At 35.5% G+C, this 24,433-nt stretch overlaps 1 protein-coding gene across 3 annotated transcripts in view; it reads left to right on the top strand.

Annotated features, from left to right (window-relative positions):
• Positions 1–24,433, top strand: part of LOC150095597 (uncharacterized) — a 215,988-nt gene that overhangs the window by 34,996 nt on the left and 156,559 nt on the right. For all 3 annotated transcript variants that reach the window (XM_090410058.1, XM_090410056.1, XM_090410057.1), the window contains exon 3: positions 10,349–10,482. In XM_090410058.1, the coding sequence (XP_090266184.1) occupies positions 10,349–10,482 (134 nt within the window). The remainder of the gene's footprint in view (positions 1–10,348; positions 10,483–24,433) is intronic.

Raw genomic sequence — 24,433 nt, 5'->3', positions numbered from 1 at the left:
CACTTATAAGCATGTTAATAGAATTTTATTTGTAAAATTAGTGTTTGTGAATGGTCTTGATGATCTTGAATATCTCAAATGTAATTAAAACTGATTTCAAGTTACATACAGGGTGTCTCATAAGTCTTGAAATATTTCAATAATTCATAAAAATCAGAAAAATTGGTATATTAGAGTACTGTTTGCATGAAAGTTAATCGTAAGGAGGGGGATTTTTTTTGCAAGGAGAAAAATTTAGTTCAAATTTTCACTAATGGAGGCTGCTGTACCACATGCCTCATTTGCAAATGAGGGTTATATAAAATGCAGGGTGTGCTGCTCACAGCTCGTAATGAATGCATGCTAATTCCCAGTCATTGGGACAAACAGAATTATTTTTGTGGGGAAAAAAAAAATTGTGCTGTGATACTTACATTGGTGGATAAGGCGTTGTTAGTGTAGTTGTTTTTTCTAAGTGGGGAATTGATAGTGGAAGCTTTACAAAAGTTGAGAATGCAGAAAAGAATGAACAAAGGTCAAGGTCCTATCACTCTGAAAAATGTCCAGTTTCCTTTTCAAGGAAACTGGATATTTGTCAGACCACCATTGCACTGGCAGACCAGTATTATGCAAAGCCCGTACCATTGTTGTATTATCGCAAATGAATGCCCTAGCGGCACAATTAACAAGTGGTGTAAGCAGTGCACTGGAAGCTGCAAGAAACACAGGCATAGCAAAAACGTCCATACAATCTGAAATCTCTTCATCAGCTGTTTACCAAGTGATATCACTAAGAGGGAGGAAATCAAAAGTCGCAGAAGATCCATATTGGCTGTCCAACATCTTCTGGACGGATGAAGCATATTTTTCGTTGTGTATGCATATTAACTGTCCCATGCAACAACAAATGTGCTTCATCTGTCCAAAAGATGTTGTACAGCCATTGTGGACCTTTGACAGGTTTCAGAATTTAAAAGTTGTTACCAATTTCAAAAAACTGGTAACAATATTTAAATTCTGAAAGAAGCTCATGATATATTGAACAAAATACATCATCATCATCAAATTCCTGCCATGTACCCTCAAGGGGTGTACAGGATATGACAGTACTACATGAAAAAATTACATCATTACTAACTTCCTATCTACAATTTTCCTCCAAATCAGTCTGTTACTTGTCAAGACTCCAACATTATCAGATCTTATATTTCTATCGTCTAAGGCACTTTGTACCGTATCAATCCACCTATATCTTGGTCTTCCTCTGGGTCGTTTTCCTGCCAACCTGGCAGAGAACACTTGTTTTGCTAATCTTTCCTCTCCCATTCTATTTAAGTGACCATACCACCTAAGATTAGCTCTGCTAACGCATTCCTGGATGCTGACAATGTCAAGTTCTTTCCTAATATCCTCATTTTTAATATGATATTGCCATTGATGCCATCTGTTCACGCCTCTAATCTTTCTCAGGACTCTCATATCTGCGGTCTCTAGTCTTTGGTCAAGTGTTTTACTTCTGACCCAGCTCTCAGATCCATAAGTTAAAACTGGTTTGAACACTATCTTGTATACAGCTAATTTAGTGTTCCGACTAATTTCTTTCTTATTCCATATGAATTTATTCAATTGACTTCCCACCATACCAGCTTTGCTGATTCTGTTGTCTATTTCTGTATTTAATTTACCATCTTCAGTAAAAATCGTGCCTAAGTAGCTGAAATGTTTTACTTGTTCCACAGGTTCTCCATTCACAACACAGTTGACATTTTCAATGATTCTGCCTATTTTCATTGTCTTTGTCTTTTTATTGCTGACCTTCATACCATATCTGTTACAACAGCTATTCAATTTAGTCAGAGAATCTTGCAGACTTGTAACGGATTTATTTAGAAGTATAACATCATCCGCATAAAGCAAAGAGCTGACATTAACATCTCCAATTTTGATATCAGGTTTAATACCACATTCCTTCATAATGTGATCCATATAGATAATGTACATCCTTGTCTCACACCAGATTTAACATTAAACCATCTTCCTGTACTTCCTTCAATTCTAACTACTGACTTGCAACTCAAATAAAGACTAAGTATTGCTCGATATAATGCCCCATTGACACCATATAACTGCAGCGTATTGAATAGCTTCTCTCTTGGCACCTTGTCATATGCCTTTTGCAAATCGACAAAACTTAAATACAGATCTTTGTTATATTCCCATGCTTTCTCGACTATTTGTCGTAAAGTGAAGATCTGATCCTGACAGCCTCTATTTGGCCTGAATCCAGCTTGTTCTTCACCAAGCTTTTCCACAATTCTTCTCAACTGTTTCTCAAGTATACTTGCATAGATCTTGCCAGGAACACTCAGTAGGGAAATACCTCTGTAATTCTCGCATTCAGTTTTATTTCCCTTTTTATGTATGGGTACTATGAGAGCTCTACTCCAATCATCGGGAATTCGTCCCTCTGTCCAGGCTTTCCGAACTATGCAGTGCAGCCACTGTAAGACTTTTATACTTCAACATACTTCAGCATTTCTGGTCGAATATCATCTACTCCTGCTGCCTTTCCACATTTCAAGCCTTTGAAATGTGGAAAGGCAGCCTTTGAAATGTGGAAAGGTAGAAAAAATAGCTTTTTCTACTTCAAGTATGGATATGTATTCCTTACTGCATGCCTGGTCAGTGTTTTTTATCACTGTGCTGTCATCACTGCTTGTTTCATTTAGCAGTTTTTCAAAGTAATTACTCCATACTTCAAGGATATCTTTTTCTCCTGTTTTCATGTCACCTTTATCATCTCTAACTCCTTTTACAGCACTCTTTCCTCCATTCCTAAGCTTCTTCAACAACCTCCATAATATTTTGTCACCTTCTTGATATTTATTTTCTATATTCTTGCCAAAGTCCTCCCATGACTTTTGTTTAGCTAGTTTTACACACTGTTTAGCTTTCTTACATTTGTCTCTGTATTCTGTAAGAGTAAAAGCTGACTTATTTGCCATGAACTTTTGATATGCTTTCTTCTTTTCCTTCACTGCCTCTTTAACTTCCTGTGTCCACCAGGGAGTTCTGATTTTTTTATCCTTGCACACAACCTCACCACATGCCTCTCTGGCAGAATCAGTCAATGTTTTCTTCAGAGTTTGCCACTGAATCTCCAAGATTTGATTCCTGTTCTCAAACTCTTTCATTTTCTTTTCAATAATCTTTCTGTATTTTAGTCTACAGTTCACATCTGAGAACTGCTCAACTTTTATTCGCTTTAAAACTTTCTTACATGTTATTCTTTTCAATATGAAATTCAATTTTATCCTGCTCAAGACTAAATAGTGATCACTTCCAATTTCAAATCCTCTGTACACTCTGGTGTCCTGCACCAGGGAGAAAACATCACTATCAACAATAACATAGTCAATGAGACTTTTCTTATTCCTAGCCTCTTCTCTCCATGTGAATTTGTGCACATTTTTATGTTGGAACATGTGTTAGTAATAACCAGTCCATGTCCTGAGCAGAAATCCAACAGATATTTGCCATTATTATTAGCTTTGCTCTTTTCTCAAAATTTTCCCAAAATATTTTTGTATGTCTCACAATCGTTTCCTACTCTGCTATTTAGATCCCCAACAAGGACCAACTTTTCCTTTTTCATTGTGTCAGTTGCTTTTTCTAAAGCATCAAAAAATTCCTCCACTTCTACTTTAGTAGAACCTTCTGTGAGACCATAGGCACAAATAAGTCTCATTGTCCAGTTCCCTATTCTCATATTTGCCCACATTACTCTACTTGAGACTGACTGCCATTGAAGAAGATTAGCCTCATATTTTGTGTTGAATACTATGGCTACTCCTTTTCCTTGATTGTCATTGCCTGAATATAACATTTTGTATTTATTGCTCAGAAAGATCTCACCAGTTTTGGTCTTTTTTGTTTCAGTCACCCCTATTATGTCGATCAGGTACTTATCTAATTCCTCAGCTGGCTCCATTTCTTTGCCATTCAGGCTTCTTACGTTGATAGTACCGATCTTTAACTCTGCTGATGTTGAGTTGGGGTTTGTTTTCAGATTTGTTCCAGTAGCTGACTTTTCGCTGTTTGCCCTGGTTCCCTGGCGAAAACAACGGGGGCCTTGTTTAACCGGGCGACGCCCCAGCCGGCATGAAATTTTGTCATGTTGTACCATCATTTTTTATTTTGGTTTAACCAATAAGAATACAATTTGGTCCGCTAAATCCCAAATTGCCAGCCCATTCTCGTTCGTTCAGTATCAAAGTAGATACCCAACAGGGTGCACCACGAGAAGATGAGGATTGGACATTAGGTCAGAAGCCCTGGTCGGTTCTCCGCATTCCTTTAAAGGCTATGTGGAGGTCTCCTCTCAGTTATACAGCTTTGACCCTTATAGGAGTAATAAATTGTATTTAGTTTTCTCATATATGTGTAAAGCTGTTATTCAAAAATTAATAGAGAATAAATTGTGCTTTCTGCAGCTAATGACTGCATTATAAACAGCTGTTATACATATTTTCTGGAACTGAAATTTCGAAAGAGGGTGTTAAGGCAAATGTGTTTAGTGCTACAATAAATCTGTTTTACTTGCATGCATACATGCAACATAGTCTGTGAGAAGGGAGTGTTTTTCCATTATTAGTGTCATTCCAGTTGTCTCTAATTACACTAATTGTTGCTAAATATAGTTCATAGAATGTAAATGTCTCCGTATTATATTTAGTGATAAACAAAACTTCTTGCTTCTGCAGCATAGCATCTGTTGAGGTTGGAATGTTTTTCACAGTATAAGAACATTTTTATTTTCAGTCTTTGGAAACAACAAATATAGTAAAAATTTATATATTCCTGAATAAAAATGAATACTTCTATGTATTATAAGCTGCAGTTGATCGACAACAAAATACTAGCATATGTGAGATTTCTATTATCTCAGCAAAGAGAGAGCTGCAACAGAAGAGCTGCTGATAAAAAAAAAAAAGGGGGGGGAGATTACACGGGGAGGGGCGGCAATGAATGTAGGATACTAAAAAGGGTGGATAATTCTGATGATTGGAAATTATGAATCCTGTTACTGTGTAAAATGTGTACTAATAGTCAGTAAACAAAAGAAAATTCATATAAAACATAGCAAAATATAAATAAATAAAAAAGAGAAAAAAATTACAAATAATGAGCACATTCAAAATGTAGAAAAAATTAGCACATTAAATTTTACATTATGATTTGCTGCTTCATCAACTTACATGTATTCCTGCCATACATAAATGAATCATCTGATCATCATTATATTAGATTAGTCCCTCCCTATAGTTATTTACTGAACTACCAAATGTAGACAGTAGTTGTTTATTATTTATGCTTTACAAACAAATCTCTTTCCCTCTCCTCATAAGTTTTTTTTAATTATGCTATTGTAAATTCACTTATACATTTTTAGAATTTAGATGGTCGCATGCTGCTTGTTCCACCCAGCAACTTATAGGACACACATAATATCACAAACATTAATGATTAATAATTCAGTTGTCATTAAAGTATTTCTACTCACACTTGTTCTTTCTTTTACATTTCCCATTCTTACATGGCTTATTAATGATGATTCACATATTTACACCTTTTAATAATTCAAATATATCAACAAAATAAACCATTCTCCTTCGTTACCGTTTTCTAATATATCCTAAACCAAACATTGTTCCTCTCCCCTCCCCCGTCTTCTCTGCAGCATTGGTTACAATTAACCAAATAAAGAAAACTGTCACAATAGCATCTGTCGAAATGCAAGCACAAAATATCCACGGGGCACAGTGTTTTCTCTCACCTCCTCAAATAGGGTAATGGCAAGAGAGCTACTATCGCTCAACATGAACGCGTTAAGCACTGATTGCTGTTCACTTATGAAAAATACAGTTCTTTGAAATAGAGTTGCTTTGTTACTGAATGAAGGTTCATGTCATTTAAGGTTTCTGTCTGATCTCTGGTGAGAACCAACAGTCAGAACAGCTGTCAGGCAAGTGAAACCTTAATCAAAATAACTAATAAAAAGCAAATATACAGACACCTCAAGAGCACCATGTCTTTTAAGGAGTGCAAGAGCTAAGGCAACTTTGATGCCAAGGATTATATTCTTATAATCTCTCTGGTCAGTTTTTGAAACTTTCAAAGTTTCTATACATATATATATATGTTACCGCTAAAGTGCAGAAATCAGTTATTCTGCAGATTAACTACGGTGATCCGTTAATGTGAGGAAAATTGTTTCATTTCTCAAATTACCTAGGTAATCTGCACATTACCTACTAGGCACTCGTTAAAGTGAAAATAAGATCTTTGCTGGAACAACAGCAACGTTTCTGTACGCTTAAATTAAGATAATGTTATTTATTTTTTGATATCTAAAGAATCAAGTTAATACAATCAACAAATTAGTTGATAGAATCAATCATCAATCAATTAATATAATACAAGGAATCAAACGGTTTAAAATATTATTACAATTAAGAAAAAAAACATATGATAAAATTATGTTTACTTATTAAAAAACCAAACTAAAAGTGGAGGGAGAGGGGGGAAGGAGTAGGGAAAGGAAATGAGAGAAACAAACTTTTGAACTTTAATGATACGGAAGCCGTTAATGTGCACATTACCTAGGTAAAATGCAGAAAACTCTTGATTCCGCACGTTAACGGAGCAAATCAGTTAATCTGCAGATTAGCTAGGTAATGTGCACATTAACGGTTTTCGCACTTTAGCGGTAACATATATATGGATTTATTCATTCATTCATTCGTTTATTTTCACATGGTTATATGATTAGGTGAAGTGTTATTACATTTTTAATATTTTTTCATTCTGCAGTTTGACCAGAGTGTTGAATATTCAGCCAAAGTATAATTAAATTTTATAAAGAAATGTTTTGAACAACAAAAAATAATAATAATAATACTCTTTTATAAATTTTTAATGATTGTTTCAAACGATTCGTTGAAATGAGTTCAGTATGCTTCAGCCAAATTCCTCTTTGGCACATCTGTAGTTAGAATCAAAAGCAACAAGCTTACAATCATGCATGCACACACAAAGTAATATTGACACATTAGTTAATTCAGTACTCCTATATAGAAGTGAAACTTTGATTTTCTTAAAAGAAGATGAAAAGAGGTTTCTGGCATTTGAAATGATGTGCTATAGATGACTCCTAAAAATACCATACACTGATCATATTACAAATTTTGAAGTAATATAAAGAAGCTGGTCTGAGAAAGAACATCATCATAATGATTCAAAGGAAACATCTGGCTTGGCCAAATCAGCAAATATGACCAGTGCTTCCAAATGCAAATTCTTGAAGGACTTGTTTATTAATATATGATTTCTGAGTGAAATCATATGGAATATTGCAAGGATCCATGGCAGTACTGTTAAATTGTTAGTGTATTTATCTCTTCTGTGAAAGCAAGCATAAACAGTACATTTGGAGAGTTCAGAGATGGGCCTAATATTTCTGAACTCTCCAAATGTACTCATGCTTGCTTTTACACAGAGGAGAAAAATATACAATTTAACGGTACTGCCATGGATCTTTGTGATATTCTAACCCACTGTCTGGCAAATATACAGTAAAACAATGTTTTTACTGTACATTTGTAAACAGAAGTAGTGTCGGTGCTAATCACAATGACGGAAATTAAAGCAAGATTTTATTAACTAGTTTTTTTTTTTGAGATGGGTGGCTGCTTACATGCTATAAAACAGACTACCAGAAATATCGTGTAAAATCTCATGGCTCAATGAAATTACTAATAAGTTGAAACCTTAACTGTGCAAGACCACCTTAGATATGGGACCAAAAATGTTTAAATCCAATATCCACTTTTATCAGTAGTGAATAGTATTGACAGACACACAAGTAGTGCTTGTGTGTCTGTCAATACCATTTTCCGGGAAGGGGGGGGGGGGGGGGGGCTTGAAGACAAATAATTACATCGATTAACGTCTTTTAGCTTTTTTATGTAATTATTTGTCGATGTAAACTATAAATACATTATTTTCATTTTGCATCGATTTTAGTGATCTTTAATTTTTTGTGAGGGAAAAAGGTATTCAGAATTAATAGTTTTTAGCACAATTTCATATATTAAAAAATTGACCAGCATATTTTATTAAAAATCAACTAATTAATTAATCCTAAATTAAATTATTTCAGTTTAAAAGCAAAAAAATCATAAAACTAACAAGTAAAATAATATTAAATTACATACACTTATCTTTTAAAAATGTATTTTTTTGTTTAAATTTCTTTCGCTATAAATTTACAATTCACACTTCACTCTGTAACTTACTAGACAGAGGGAAAACTAACCGGTGACTGTTCACAAATGAAAAAGATGAACTAAAAACAGGAACACGTGTTCTATGGCTATTATTCCTCCCCCCCAACAGGCCAACCCATAATAAAATTTAAAGACAAAGCATTTCCCCCGGTCTAGGGGGTAAGATTACATATCTCAATCAATTTTACGATTATAATTTGTGGAATTTTAATCGATCCCAGGGGGGTGCGCCCCCCCCCCCCCCCCCCCCCCCCCCCCCCCCGCGGACACCCATGACCGTGGAATTGCATTTTATCGATGTATGAAAGTTTTGAGAGGGCATAGCGCATCAGCACTCATCGTAATTGGTCCAATGCAATTAATCGCAGGATAACTTTGAATACTTCTGCATAGAGTGGAGAACAATCTGTTTTATGATTGATTAGAAAACAACAATGCAGGAGAATGCTATATTTAGTTGGTATATTTGAAATACTCAAAGATGAAAATATGTGACCATCATTTATAAGACTTGAGAATAGGAAGGAATAAGTGTGAGTAGCAACACTTTCATTAATGTTAAAGAATAATTAATAATTATCATTTGTGATATGTGTGTCCTATAAGTTGCTGGGTAGAGCGAAAAGCACTATCCTATAAATTCTAAACATGAATAAGTGAATTTATGATGACATAATTAAAAAAAAAAAAAAAAAATTATGAGAGAGAGAGTATTGCAGGAATAAATATGGTTTGATGGAGCAGCAAATCATCTCGTAAAATTTGTTGCACATGTTATGTGTATTTCTCTGCTTTGTGTATATTTCACTCCGTTTTCCAAGAATTTTATTTTGTTTACTGAGACTCATAACATCCGATCATTATCGGAATTATCCACACTTTCAGGAATCCACTCATTAGTTTTCTGTGGTTTTTTTTAGTATCAGCTGTTCTTAGTGGTATCAGCGGGTTTTTTTTTTTTTAGGATCAGCTGTCTTATCAATCTCACATATGCTGGTATTTTGTTGTTGATCACCAACGTCTTATAATACATAGAATATTCATTTTTATTCAGGAATAGATATTTTTTACTGTCTGTTGTTTCCGAAGACTAGAATAAAAAAGTCTCTATACCGTTAAAAAACTTTGCAACCTCAACAGATGCTATACTGCACAAGCAAAAGAAAAAACAATTAGCATTTTTCTCCTAACATCGATTTTCAGTTCCAATAAAGATGTGTAACAGCTGTTTGTAATAAAGCCATCGGATATAGTAATCTCTCAACTCATGACAACATTCAGTTGGATTGGTTGACACGGTAACCAATCACAGCCGCTAGGTGCTGAATGAGCTTGAAATTTAAGCTCACCTAGTCATGCCTTCTCAGTGGTTTAAAAATAATGCAAAGCTAAGAATTTGACACGCTGCACCCTCTTTACATCTTTTCGAATGGCATTTTGAAAGCACACCCTAGCTATTAACGAATCTGACGCAATGTTTATGTGGTGAAAAGTGCCTTCTTCATGAAGCACTAATGTTTTTATTATCCTTGTGAAGAGGACAATGAAACATTTAGGAATCGCGCGAAGTCTGCAAACAATTGGGTGGGTCTAAAACGGGAATAAATGCAAAAATATAATATCGGTGATGCTGATATTTCGTGGATGAGCATCGCACACCAGGAATATTCATCCCTGATATATATATATATATATATATATATATATATATATATATATATATATACACACACACACTCTATATGTATATAAAAAGATAAGCTGAAATTTGAAACGTTTTTATGTCACGTTTTTTGTCTTAACAGCTCTTATCGGCCCGCAACTCAGGGGGTTGGGGGGGGGGGCTAATGTGTATGCGTGTATATATATATATAAAATGGCATTGTCCGAATCTGCATTTTATCAAATTTTGTATCAGAATTTTTTTTTTCTTTTTCAGAATTACTTTTGGTTTGTAACATTAAATAATTATTATTATGTGATACTTCCAATTTACCTGTATGTATTTTATGTTTTCCTAGTGATTGCATCATACAACCATCATCAAAGGTGTGCTATGTAAGATATGCTGAAATGTGGAGTGTGGGAGTAGCTCAGCATCTTACAAACACTGTATTTATTGATCGTGCTCTTATCGTTGTACCAGTTGCTGACAGTAAGTTAATTTAAATTATTTCCTGTTTTCTGTACTTCTTTTATATGCAATTTAACAGTTGATCTGTATGTTGTTACCTGGTTAAGAGCTCAGTGCAGTATTTTTTCCCAACTTACAGCTTATAATAATGTGAAAAGTAGTGCAGTTGGAAGAACAATGCACATACTCTCTTCCTTCATAAAAGCCCTAGTCAGTGTTTATTACTATTGCCGGAAATATTTATATGAAAGAAAGTACTTCATCAAAAAAAACATATGCATAGTGAAAAATGTTCAATTAATTATAATTATACAGATATTTTGATTTACGTATCTTAAACCATCATAAGTGTTAGAAAGTGAATAGTGGAAATTCAAAAAGAGTGCAGTTCCAAGAGAATTGTATCTTTTTGCATGCAGTCACAAGAGTTCCAGGTAAATATTATATATGCTTTTAGGATCTTATATGGATGTGTATTATAAATAAATAATAATAACAAGGAATACAGTTTTCTGACCAGTTTCCTAAACCTCAGTACTTTCTTGAAAAGATGTTCATATTTCTGGTAGCTTCTGTATAGTAATTAATTTAGCTTCATTCCAGGGGGTTTGTGGTGGTTTTTTTTTGAGTTCCTTATAAGCGTGTGTTCTGAAATGCATTTCCATTTCCATTTGCCTGAAGTAGGACAAATTGTAATTACAGGGTATTTGATATAGTTGAAAGTTTTTTCCCCACTTGGTTAAATTATAATAAATTTAGTTTAATCCTTTATCCGAGTGTAACAAACAAAGTTTGCGCCTGAAGTATCTTCAGGACTGAGGCAACTCGTCGTAAAGGTGGACTAAGCTCTCATCACTTGTTTTAGTATCTCCCATAATGCAAAGCACATCTTCTTGCAGACATGTATAATGCTATGCATTAAAGGAAGGGCAACTACTCAGACTGGTTTCGACCTTTGACAACTCGTATAGGTAAAGATGACTTCTCCGTTGCTTCCACCTTCGTATCACTGCCTCTGGGTCTGGCTCCCAGTGATGAGACCATAATAAAGGTTGAAACCGGTCTGGGTAGTGGTCCTTCCCTTAATGCATAGCGTTATACATGTCCTCAAGGAGATATGCTTTGCATTATGGGAGATACTAAGACAAGGAGTGATCAGAGCTTGGTCCGCCATTACCACGAGTTGCCTCAGTCCTGAAGATACTTAAGGTGCAAACTTATATATATTTTCAGAGCCATCTTTTCTTGTGGAATTAGAACAGCTGATTACATTTTTTTGGTGGAAGTGGGGTTGTAGCCATTGAGAGGAGAGGTTTGTTTGTTTGATAGAATTTTCTTGAGACTAGATTTGAATAAGCAATAGATTGTGCAGGCTCTTGACATTTGGCATTTAATAATACCATATTTCTGTGGTGGGGGGGGGGTGATCTGCTGCTGTTTGGGGAAAATGGCTACAAAAAGTAGATTTCTGGTAGATGGAAATGGGTGGATAATCATCATCATCAAATTCCTGACATGTAGCTTAAAGGGGTGTACAGGATATGATAGTACTACATGAAAAATTTACATCATTATTAACTTCCTATCTACAATGATAGTACTACATGAAAAATTTACATCATTATTAACTTCCTATCTACAATGATAGTACTACATGAAAAATTTACATCATTACTAACTTCCTATCTACAATTTTCCTCCAAATCAGTCTGTTACTTGTGAAGACTCCAACATTATCAAATCTTATATTTCTATCGTCTAAGGCACTATGTACCGTATCAATCCACCTATATCTTGGTCTTCCTCTGTGTCATTTTCCTGCCAACCTGGTGAAGAACACTTGTTTTGTTAATCTTTCCTTGCCCATTCTGTTTAAGTGACCATACCACTTAATGGGCATTATATCAAGCAATACTTATGTAAAAATTTGATGTAGCTTGATAATGCCAGAAAGCCTTACATCAATTTTAACAGAAGTCAAGCCCAGTGAAATTTGTTACAAAAATAACCTGTATGTCTATGTTTATTTAAAACAGTTTGTTAATGTAAATAATCCCTATGGGAATTGTCTATACTTTCTGCCCTAAAAAGGAAAATTCTAGAATTCATTAACAATTTGCCACCAGAAAACTTTGTATGTTAGCTCCGTATAAGGACATGAAGGTTGTTTGTGAAACCACCTGTAAACACTCAAGGGCAGTGTTAGATGAACCGACAAACTTCTGACACACTTCCGTTTAATCCTATTTGCCTGAAACAAATTTTTAGAAGATCAAAGAAAGGTTCAGTGTCATGGAAAGAACAAGGGATCGCACTGAAATATTCGGGGTCCCACGTCTTCATGCAGGGTTCTGAAAGAAGGTGAATAAAAGGCATTGGCCGGAAGGTCGAGTATCGGTTATCCGTCGGATGTAAGCCATCGAGGACTCCTTCAGGAGAAGTCATACCAGTGGCCTGAAAGAAAGATGAAAGGAACCGATCCGCCAGGCAAAGCATTGATCTTATGTCAAACCTTCGCCGGGAGCTGTTGTCTGGAGAGAGGAAATTTTCGAGCGGGAAGGAATTGCTCCATTAGTTCAACGCGCATGCAAATACTCCTCAAGCCGATAATCTTCGCTTGATGTGCCGCGAGGACAGCGTCCCGGAAGCGTTAGTAAATCTATCGCTGTCATAAGAAGAGAGAAAACCTGATACTGGAGGAAAAGGACAGGATTCCAAATTCAAAGCCAGGGAATGAGAATACGCAGTGGGTAGCAGCCCTAAAGTGAGTTTGATTTTATCTTTCCAATTTTGTGAATTATAGGAGAACTCTAATAGTGGACTGTTAAGATTAGGCTGCTGAATTTGAACAGAGTTAATGGTTGAATTTAAATGTTATAGAAGATTATGTGTGTAACAATTAGAGAGTAACAGTTTGTTACAGTGCATTTGCCTAGAGTACTATCTTACTATTTGAAGGATCGAACTCTTATATATAATGACATTCTTATGTGTATAACAGTAAAGAAGTAACTGTTTGTTAATGGTACTATTGCTTCAGTATTGGAAGAGAGTGGTTATTTATGTGACATGATTTTCATGAATTGAAAGTGCATTTTAACATAATTGTTTTATGTAAAGTTAAACTAAGCAAATTTTTCTTCACTGGAATAATAGTGTGAATTGTTTTATGGTAAATAAATATGTTATTTAAATGTTAATAGAGTGTTCCCTGATATTTAATTCTTTGATGCACTGTTCTGAAAAAAAATATTAGAGCCTATTAGTGGGAACCCAGAAGAAAGGATAGTAAAGGATAGATAGTAGACCACAACTGCAGATATTAATTAATCGGGGATCATTTGAATGTAACGGGAAAACTACTGGATGCACTTAACACTTCTTATTACTAGAAAATGGGCATCAGTGGTGCAGCATATCAAATAAATTTTCTGGTGTTCAAGGAATAAGAAGGCAAGTGCAGAAGGCAGTATACATTAAAGAGATAAATAGAGATATAAGGAAAATAATAAGGTATATATAAAAAAGAGATATACTCCCCCCACCCACCCCCATTTACACCACATCTTTATTTGAGTTGTAAATCAGCAGTTCGGATTGAAGGAGGTACAGGAAGATGGTTTAATATTAAATCTGGTGTGAGACAAAGATGTACACTAACCCCTCTGTTATTCATTATCTATATGGATCATATTATGAAGGAAAGTGGTATTAAACCTGATATCAAAATTGGAGATGTTAATCTCAGCTCTTTGCTTTATGCAGACGATGTTATACTTCTAAATAAATCCGCTACAAGTTTGCAAGATTCCCTGACTAAATTGAATAACTGTTGTAATAGATATGGTATGAAGGTCAGCAATAAAAAGACAAAGACAATGAAAATAGGCAGAATCATTGAAAATGTCAACTGTGTTGTGAATGGAGAACCTGTGGAACAAGTAAAACATTTCAGCTACTTAGGCACGATTTTTAGTGAAGATGGTAAATTAAATATGGAAATAGACAACAGAATCAACCACCAAGCTGGTTTGGTAGGAAGTCAATTGAATAAATTCATATGGAATAAGAGTGAAATTAGTCGGAACACTAAATTAGCTGTATACAAGACAGTGTTCAAACCAGTTTTAACTTATGGATCTGAGAGCTGGGTCAGAAGTAAAACACTTTACTAGAGACCACAGATATGAGAGTCCTGAGAAAGATTAGGAGCATGAACAGGTGGCATCAATAGCAATATCATATTAAAAACGAGGATATTAGGAAAGAACTTGACATTGTCAGCATCCAGAAATGCATTAACAGAGCTAATCTCAGGTGGTATGGTCACTTAAACAGAATGGGAGAGGAAAGATTAGCAAAAGAAGTGTTCTCTGCCAGGTTGACAGGAAAAAGACCCAGAGGAACACCAAAATACGAAGTCTTGACAAGTAACAGACTGATTTGGAGGAAAATTGTAAATAGGAAGTTAGTAATGATGTAAATTTTCCATGTAGTACTATAATATCCTATACATCCTTTGAGGGTACAAGACAGGAATTTGATGATGGTGGTGATGATGTAAAAATACGTATCAAGAATTGGATGTTTTTTTATAAAAAAATAACCAACATTCCCAGATTCAAATTAGCAAAACAAGTGTTCTCTGCCAGGTTGGCAGGAAAAAGACCCAGAGGAAGACCAAGATATAGGTGGATTGATATACGGTACAAAGTGCCTTAGACGATAGAAATATAGGATCTGATAATGTCGGAGTCTTGACAAGTAACAGGCTGATTTGGAGGAAAATTGTAGATTGGAAGTTAGTAATGATGTAAATTTTTCATATAGTACTATCATATCCTATACACCCCTTGAGGGTACAATGCAGGAATTTGGTGACGATGATGTAAAAAAACACATATCAAGAATTGGATGTCTTTTTATAAAAAAAATAACCAACATTCCCAGATTCAAATTCACTATAGAAAGAAAATCAAATGAAAGTTATCCTTTCTTGATATCCTCTTAAAAAGAGAAAATCAGATGGCTCCCTCAAATATCAGCTCAACATCCCTCCGAAATGTGATATTTTTACAAGCCTACTGTCAAGTAAGCTTGTAATAATACCATAGACAAGAGACATCAGTCTGTTTGTCATATGAGTCTTCAACAAGAAGTTTCTACCATCAAACAAATTTCCTATTTCAGTTGGTTAGAACCCAGAAATCAATGAAAAAATCACCAGCTGTTTTTCTCCTGATTCCCCAAGAAAAGATGGCTCCCAAAGGATTTGTATCCCATATCATATATTAGAGATAACTCTGAACATATAGCTCATGTCATTTAGAAATTTCATCTTGCCGATTCATTTCAGAACACCACACTTATAATGAACTCGCACCAAAAATCTGGCCTTGCTATACAATTAACAGTGTTAACAATAGAATCCTCTGGAAGATAGCTAAATTACTACACAGAAGCAACCAGAAATTTGAATGCCATTTTAAAGAAATTATTGAGATTCTTTTTCACCATATAAACCTCTTTCATAGACTGTCTATGTCCAACATTTTCAAAAATTTGCTATCAAGAACTGTATTATTTTATTTATTTATTTATTACACACACACATCAGATGCTGGTATAATATTTAAATGACTCTTGCAAAAGATGAAATTCTCTATCCACTTCAAGGGTTTTCGAATTTCCCATTATTCACTTTCCGAGACTGATGATGATGTAAGACACTTAATATGTGTATAATTAAACAATGATTTTCTGTGCTTATGTGTATTTAATATTCTTGTTATGAATTCTATGCAGTTATCTCTTCATCTGATCAGAGAGTTGTTTATAAACAGAACTCTATATTTAGAGCTATATTAGTAACATAAGATTGTAAATCTAATAATAATGGTAAGTGCCTGCTGTATTTGTGTCCACAATATGAACCAGTTATTACTAACACCATGTTCTAACATAAAAACATGCACTAATTCACATTGAGAGAAGATGCAAGAAATAAGAAAAGGCTATAACCTAGTCACATTGACTAGGTTATAGTTGATAGTGATGTTTTCCCACTGGTTCAGGACACAAGAGTATACAGAGGATTTGAAATTGATCGTATCCTTCTCAATTCCACAGGAAGTGAGCAGGATAAAATCGAATTTCATATTGAAAAGGACAGTATGTAAGAAAAAGTTTTAAAATGAATCAAGGTTGAGCAGCTTTCAGGGGTGAGCTGTAGACTGAAATACACTATCATCATTGAAGAAAAAATGAAAGAGTTTGAAAACAAGAACCAGACATTGGCAATTCATTGGCAACCCCCCTCCCCTCCCCCCCCCCATCCTGAAGAAAACATTGATTGAGTCAATCAGAGGTATGTGGTGATGTTGTCTGTAAGGATAGAAAAATCAGAACTCCATGGTGGACTCAGAAAATCAATGAATATAAGAAAATATATAAAAAATTCCTGGCAAGTAAGTCAGCTTGTGCTCTTAGAGAATATAGAGAAAAATGTCAGAAAATGAAGCACTATGAAAAACTAGCTAAATAAAAGTCATGAGAAGACATTGGTTAAGAACATAAAAAATAAATATCAGGAACATGACAAAATATACTGGAGACTATTGACAGAGCTTAGAAATGGAGGAAAAAGTACTGTAAACGGAATTGTAGATGACAAATGTGACATGAAAACTGAAGATAGGGATATTTTAGATGTCTGGAGTAATTACTTTGAAAGACTGCAAATGAATCAAGCAGTGTCAGCACAGTGGTAGAAACTCCCAACAATAATGCAGTCAGGAATACATATCCATACTTGAACTAGAAAAAGTCACCACAAACTTGAAAAGTGGAAAGGCAGCTGTAGAAGATGAAATTGCTCAGATATGGAGGTATAAGCCTTATAGTAGCTGCATTACATAATTCAGAAGGCCTGGTCAGAGGATCAAATTCCAGATAATGGAGCAGAGCTCTCATAGTACCCAATCTTTAAAAAGGGGAATAAAACTGAATGTCAGAATTACAGCGGTATTTTCCTGATGAGTGTTCCTGGTAAGAGTTATGTGAGTATATTTGAGAAACGGCTAAGAAATATTGCAGAAGGGAAGCTTGGTTTAGAACAAGTTCAATTTAAGCCAAATGGAGATAGTCACTATCTGATTTTCACTTTAAGACAAATAGTTGAGAAATCTTTGGAATTAGGATTTATATTTATGTTTTGTTGATCTGAAAAATCCATATGAAAAGGTTCCAAGAGGAAAGCTCTTCGAACCACTACAGCTATATGATGTAAATGGGACTTAAAACTTGGTTTCATCCTTTATCCAAGTGTAAGCAAACAAAGTTTGCACTTGAATTATCTTCGCAACTGGGCTACTTGTATATAAAGACTAATTGCTTTACATATCCCATAATGCAAGGCACATATCCTTACAGACATGTATTATGCTATGCATTATGGGAAGCACCACTAAAACTTTCAACATATATAATCCATTGTATTTTAGGAATAAGGTCTGACACCTTTTGACTACTTGTATATGGGAAATGTGGGACTTCTGCATTATTTCAACCATGGTATTGCATCTGGTTCTGGCTCCAGCTGATGAGACCTCAGTAAAGTTTTAAATCGGTCTGGGTGGTGGCCCTTCCCATTATGCATAGCATTATGTCAATAAGGATATATGCCTTGCATTATGGGATACTAAGGCAATTGATGTGAAGCCATTAGCCTCTGTATTCAAGTATCCCTGTCATGAAGATACTTCATGCACAAACTTTGTTTTCTTATACTTGGATAGAGGATGAAACCAGTAATATAATTTCTTGGCATCTTTAATTTACTGTAACTCAGCAGTTAGAATTGCAGGAGGTACAGGAAGATGGGTTGATTAAAAATCTCGTGTGCAACAGTGATGCACGTTACCTTCACTGTTATTCATTATCTATATGCATCACGTTATGAAGGAAACTGATATTGGATGTCAAAATTGGTGATGTTAATCTTAGCTCTACTTTATGCAGATAATGTTATACTTCTGAATATCCAGTATAGGTCTGCAAGATTCCATGACTAAATTGTATAACTAGTAATAGATTTGGTGTGAAATTAGGCAGAAACATTGAAAATATCAACTGTATTCTGAATAGTGAACCTATAGCACAAGTGAAACATTTCAGCTATTTAAGCAAAATATTTAGTGAAGATTGTAAATTAAATATGGAAATAGACAACAGAATTAGTAAAGTTGGTATGGTAAGAAGTCAGCTGAATAAATTTATATGGAATAAGAGAGAAATTAGTCAAGTCACTAAATCAGTTGTATACAAGACAGTGTTCAAACCAATTTTAACTTATGGATCTGAGAGCTGGGTTAGAAGTAAAACACTTGACCAAAGACTAGAGACCTCTGATATGAAAGTTCTGAGAAAGATTAGTGGAGTGAACAGATGCCATCATTGGCAGTATCAAATGAGGATATTATGAAAGAACTTGCCATTGTTAACATTCAGGAATGTGTTAGTAGAGGTAAACTCAGGTGGTATGGTCACTTAAACAGAATGGGAGAGGAAAGATTTGCAAAACAAATGTTCTTTGCCAGATTGGCAGGAAAAAGATCCAGAGGAAGACCAAGATGTAGCTGGGTTGATACAGTAAAAAACCTTAAGAGATAGAAATATCATCATCAAATTCCTGATATGTACCCTCAAGGGGTGTACAGGATATGATAGTGCTACATGATAAACTTGCATCAGTACTAACTTCCTATCTACAATTTTCCTCCAAATCAATATGTTACCTGTCAAGACTCCAACATTATCAGGTCTTATATTTCTATTTTCTAAGGCAGTGTTTCCCAAACTTATGGATGTAAAGGCCCCTTTGGAAAAATTTAAATATTTCACGGCCCCCATCGGAAAAAAATTCGTAATACAGGCATATTGTTATAATATTTATTGTATTCATATTCAATACAAAACATACACTCCGAATATTGCAAAAATCAAATGCAAATATTACATTTTTAACATCTTACATACACATATGACATGGCACACTTAGTCTTAAAATGTTTTAAATTTGTTTTCATTATTTCATGTCCCCCTCAACAAAACTAATGGCCACCAAGAGGACTGTGGCCGACAGTTTGGGAAGTGCTGTTCTAAGGCACTTTTTGCTGTATCGATCCACCTATATCTTGGTCTTTTTCCTGCCAACCTGGTGAAGAACACTTGTTTTATTAATCTTTCCTCTCCCATTCTGTTTAAGTGACCGTACCACCTGAGATTAGCTCTGTTAATGCATTTCTGGATGCTTACAATGTCAAGTTCTTTCCTAATATCCTCGTTTTTAATATGATATTGCCATTTATGCCATCTGTTCACAACTCTGATCTTTCTCAGGACTCGTATCTGTGGTCTCTAGTCTTTGGTCAAGTGTTTTATTCTAACACAGCTCTCAGATCCACAAGTTAAAATTGTCCAAATAAACTTATTTCTGTAATCTTTAGTGATACCGTAATGATTTGACCTTATTCTAACTGCATTCTATTTGTTTTCAGCAGTTATTTTGAACCGCCAAATTATTTTTAGTATCTTATGTTGTTTATAATCTGGAAAATTTAGAATTATTATAAGAAAATGCATTATGTTTTTAATGTCATCATTCAAAATATAATCTATCCTATTGTGGTAATGTGTGTTTAAGAAGATAATATCTTTAGCATGATTAGTGTCTTCAAATGAATCCTTCATGTTGGGCACCTCTTCGTGTTGGAGGAGACCTCCCAGGTTTCATGTTCTGGTTTTAGTTTTCTTTGACATGGAAAAAAGCTTATGATACAGCCTAGAGATATGGCATATTAAAAGACCTCTCTAACCTGGGTCTTCAAGGACACCTTCCTGTATTTATTAAAAACTTTCTGTCCATGCAAACTTTTCAAGTCATACTGGGAAGTACATTATCTCGAACATATCATCAAGAACAGGGTGTTCCCCAAGACTCTGTCTTAAGTGTGGAACAGCTTCCTCCCACTATATCTGACATGGGGGGGGTAGCCGTGGCGTTCCACTCCTGAGCACAGCAGCGATCTTCTCCAATACACTGTATAAAGTATAAAGGCCTTCTTATCAAGCTACCGTCTTAGTCTCCTTGTCTTTTGCAACTGGATCGCCAGTTTCTCTCTCTCTCTTGTTCACTGCACGTCATGTGTATGGTTTTTTTCATGAGATTTCTCTATCATTGTCAGGATACCCATATGCTACTCATTCACCCCTTACTTTCTCCTAAACATTAATGATCTTTTCTCATTAAACTGAAATCCTTTCCATAGTTGTTTTGCTAATGAGAGTGCAATCCACTCTTCATATATGAAGCCTTGTAGTAACTGAGATGATTCAAGCTTCAAAATCTTCTATAACCAATGTCTTAATGATCATATGATTCCCAAATTGGGTGAAGATAATCTTGTGAATGTCAAATGCTATCAAAACATAATACCACTCAAGATCAGTTTTCTTTTATTTGGTTTAATTTCACACATCACTTATCCTGCTGCAAACATATTATATATATATAATATCCTCAACCTCCAAAATAACTTGATTACCTCTTTCATTCAGTACTTCTCACTTCTACACCACCTAATACTTTATAAATCCCCAAATTTACCCAACTCTAGAATACTATTTTCATGTTTGCGGTAGTGCATAGAAACCTTCTTAAAAGTGCATGATGCCCGAAGGGGGGGGGGGGACACTCCACTTGATAAATGACTCTTCTCTCTCTCTCTCATTAACTACCTCCAATCACTTTCTCATAGATGCTCTGTCTAAGTTGTCTTTTTGATACGTATTTTTATGGATACTGTTCTATTGAACTGGCCATCATTAATTCCTACACTTTTCTCTATACACATAAGAACACAAACACGGTAGCTGCTGGTCAACATCCATACACTACTCAATTTATAACTTTTAACTGCTCATCCTATTCTTTTACTCCATCTTCTCTTCCTCATGAAGATCAGTTTTCATGAGGAAGAGAGATATAGCATGAGAGGTAGCAAGTTCATGATATTTTCCTGGTGATAATGTCCAGCTCTTTAGTAAACGTTAACAGATTCTTCTTTCTCCCTAATCACTTGGCTACACACAGCACTATTCTGTTATAAGACTTGTGACCCTCACATATGGAATTATAAAAAAATTCAACTGTGCAACAAGTATTTCTGTATAATTGTTTGCCTAATGGTGAGGCACTGGCACACTCCACCTTCCATCTCCAAAAGGACAAAATATCTTCAAGCACATAACTTTATACAGCAGTATTGAATTACACTGCCACAGTACACTATGTATGTGTGTATGTATATGTATATATATACATGTGTGTGTGTGTGTGTATACACTGTTGAGGTATTCAGTGATCAATTTATAAGTGTGTTTCATCCGTATCAGGGTGGAATTATGAGGAACTTAAGTGTAGAGGACATAGGAGAGGATAGCTTAATTGTGAGTGAGCAGGAGGTATTTGAGGAAATACCTTGATGTTAATAAGGTGATAGGATTTGATGACATATCACCACACATCTTAAGGGAATATTCCAGGGAACTGGCAGTAGCATTGGCATGCCTGTTTAATAAGAGTTTTGCAATAGCATAGGTTCCAAGGGAGTGGAAGGAGGGTAAAATTGTTCCACTGCATAAAGGTGGTAATAAGGCTGTAGCTTCAAATTATAGGCTGGTCTGTATATCTGGAGTTGTGGTGAAGGTCCTGGAGAGATTGGTGAGAAGTAGGATACAGAAATAGGTTGATAACAGCAGTATTCTCTGTGGTTATCAGCATGGGTTTGTTAAGGGGAGATCATGTTTCACTAACTTACTTATGTACTATAACAAGGTGATAAATACCTTGGACAGAGGAGATGCATATACAGTGGTGTACTTAAATTTTGCAAAGGCTTTTGATAGACTGCCACATGACAAGCTCTTAAATAAATTGAAACAGATGGGATTGGATAACAGACTTCTGTGTTGGATCAGTGACTGGCTGTCAGATAGGTATCAGAAAGTTGTATATGGGGGTGCAGTATCTGGAAAAAGAAAGGTCACCAGTGGTGTGCTGCAGGAGTCAGTTTTGGGGCCATTGTTGTTCAATTTCTATGTTAATGATATTGGGTCAGGTTTAACTAGTAGTATCCAGCTGTTTGTAGATGATGCAAAACTGGGGAGAGCAATGCACAGTCAGGCTGATGTTAATGCCTTAGAAGAGGACTTGAATAGATTGCATGAATGAGCAGGTAAGTGGAACTGTCAGTTCAATGTTGCCAAGTGTAAGGTTTTGATATTTGGTAAGCAACGGTGGGATGCCAAGTATACACTTGGTGGGGAAACTTTAACAGAAATAGAGGAGATGAGAGATCTAGGAGTGGTGGTGGACAAGGACCTGATATTCAGGGGCCACATTGCACAAGTTGTGAAGACATCACATCGAATAATGGCAATGATGCGCAGAACCCTGACATGCAGAAATAGAGAGGTTATGATTCCATTGTATTAGGCCTTGATCAGGCCTCATATGGATTATTGTGCACAGATTTGGTCGCCAGGTTTTCATGGTGAGGAGGATATGTTGGAAAGGGTACAGAGAAGATTCACAAAGGTAGTCAGTGGTCTTTGGAATGTGAAGTACGAGGACAGATTGAGAGAATGTAAGTTGCAGAGCCTCGCGAATAGGAGGAAGAGGGGGATATGATTGAGACATATAAGCTGGGCAGAGGTTGTTATCAGGTAGATATGGAAGAGATTTTTCATAGAATGGGAAAGGGGAGTAGAACAAGAGGTCATTTGCTGGAAACTATAAGGAGGGTGTGAGCAAAGGAATGAGAAGCAAGTTCTTTGCGTGGAGGGTGGTTGGTGAATGGAATGCATTGCTTGAGTGTGTTGTGGATGTGGACACATTGAATCAGTTTAAGATGCAGTTGGATGAGCATTGTATGCAATAGTGAATATCTCCCATGATGAGTCTCTGACTCCATGGAGGTCAAATGTTGATAATAATAATAATATTATAATGAATGTATACTGTTGGCAGTTCTTCTAGGTTGGCTGATTTATGTCATTTTGTAGGAGCAGAGTATCCTTTATACCATGATGATCTAAGTGGATGATTAGTGATGGACTACTTTTTCTGAGGAGCTCCAGATGTAAGGAATTGTGACAGATTGTTATTATAATCAGGATTTGGGGAAAGTATAATGTGCTGTTGATTCTGTGAGATGGAAAAAATTTGTAATTATGTCACAGTTCAGTTTGATTTTGGTGGTGAGGCTAGTATAGTCTGAACAAATACTCAGCCGTAGTGTTCTCTCATTACTAACCTCCTCTTCCTGCATTAAAAACTGCACATTCTGCATATCTTACCAGACATGACAAACCCCACAGTCAATTGAAGGTACTGCTAGGGTCTTCCTACAAACCCACTATATGGCTAGACTACAATGATAATACATACACTTCAATGATGTATTAGAACATTTTCAGCACACTTTAACATTCAACACTAGGCTTCATTTTACTATAGAAGCAAACAGTTATCCTCTCTATCTTTACACTAATCCCCTGGCACTCACATTACCCAACAGATCTCTGTCCTTTGCTGTTTGGGAGAAATATAAATTATTATGAGACAACATTTTTTTTTTTTTTAAACCTACTTCACACCTTACCAAATATTAACTACTCTTGTGTTCACCAAAAATCTCCATCACTTAGACCATCTTTGCACTCTGAAGATCCTCTACTCATGTAAGCTGGCTACTTTGGCTAAACTACTATGTATTGGATGTTTCAAAAAAAAAAAAAAAAATGACACAGCTGTTCAGAGATTAGAGACCGTGCTACAGTCAGATCATCATATTCAGTTTGGAAAAATTTTCTTTGTTACACAGATACATATTTAAACCCAAAAGATTAC

Source organism: Typopeltis vanoorti, chromosome 20 (assembly GCF_054136105.1).
Source record: "Typopeltis vanoorti isolate ZY-2024b chromosome 20, IOZ_Tvanoo_1.0, whole genome shotgun sequence".
Classification (NCBI taxonomy): domain Eukaryota; kingdom Metazoa; phylum Arthropoda; class Arachnida; order Uropygi; family Thelyphonidae; genus Typopeltis; species Typopeltis vanoorti.
Note: the sequence above shows the minus strand (reverse complement) of the source record. Positions and strands in the feature narration are given on the sequence as shown.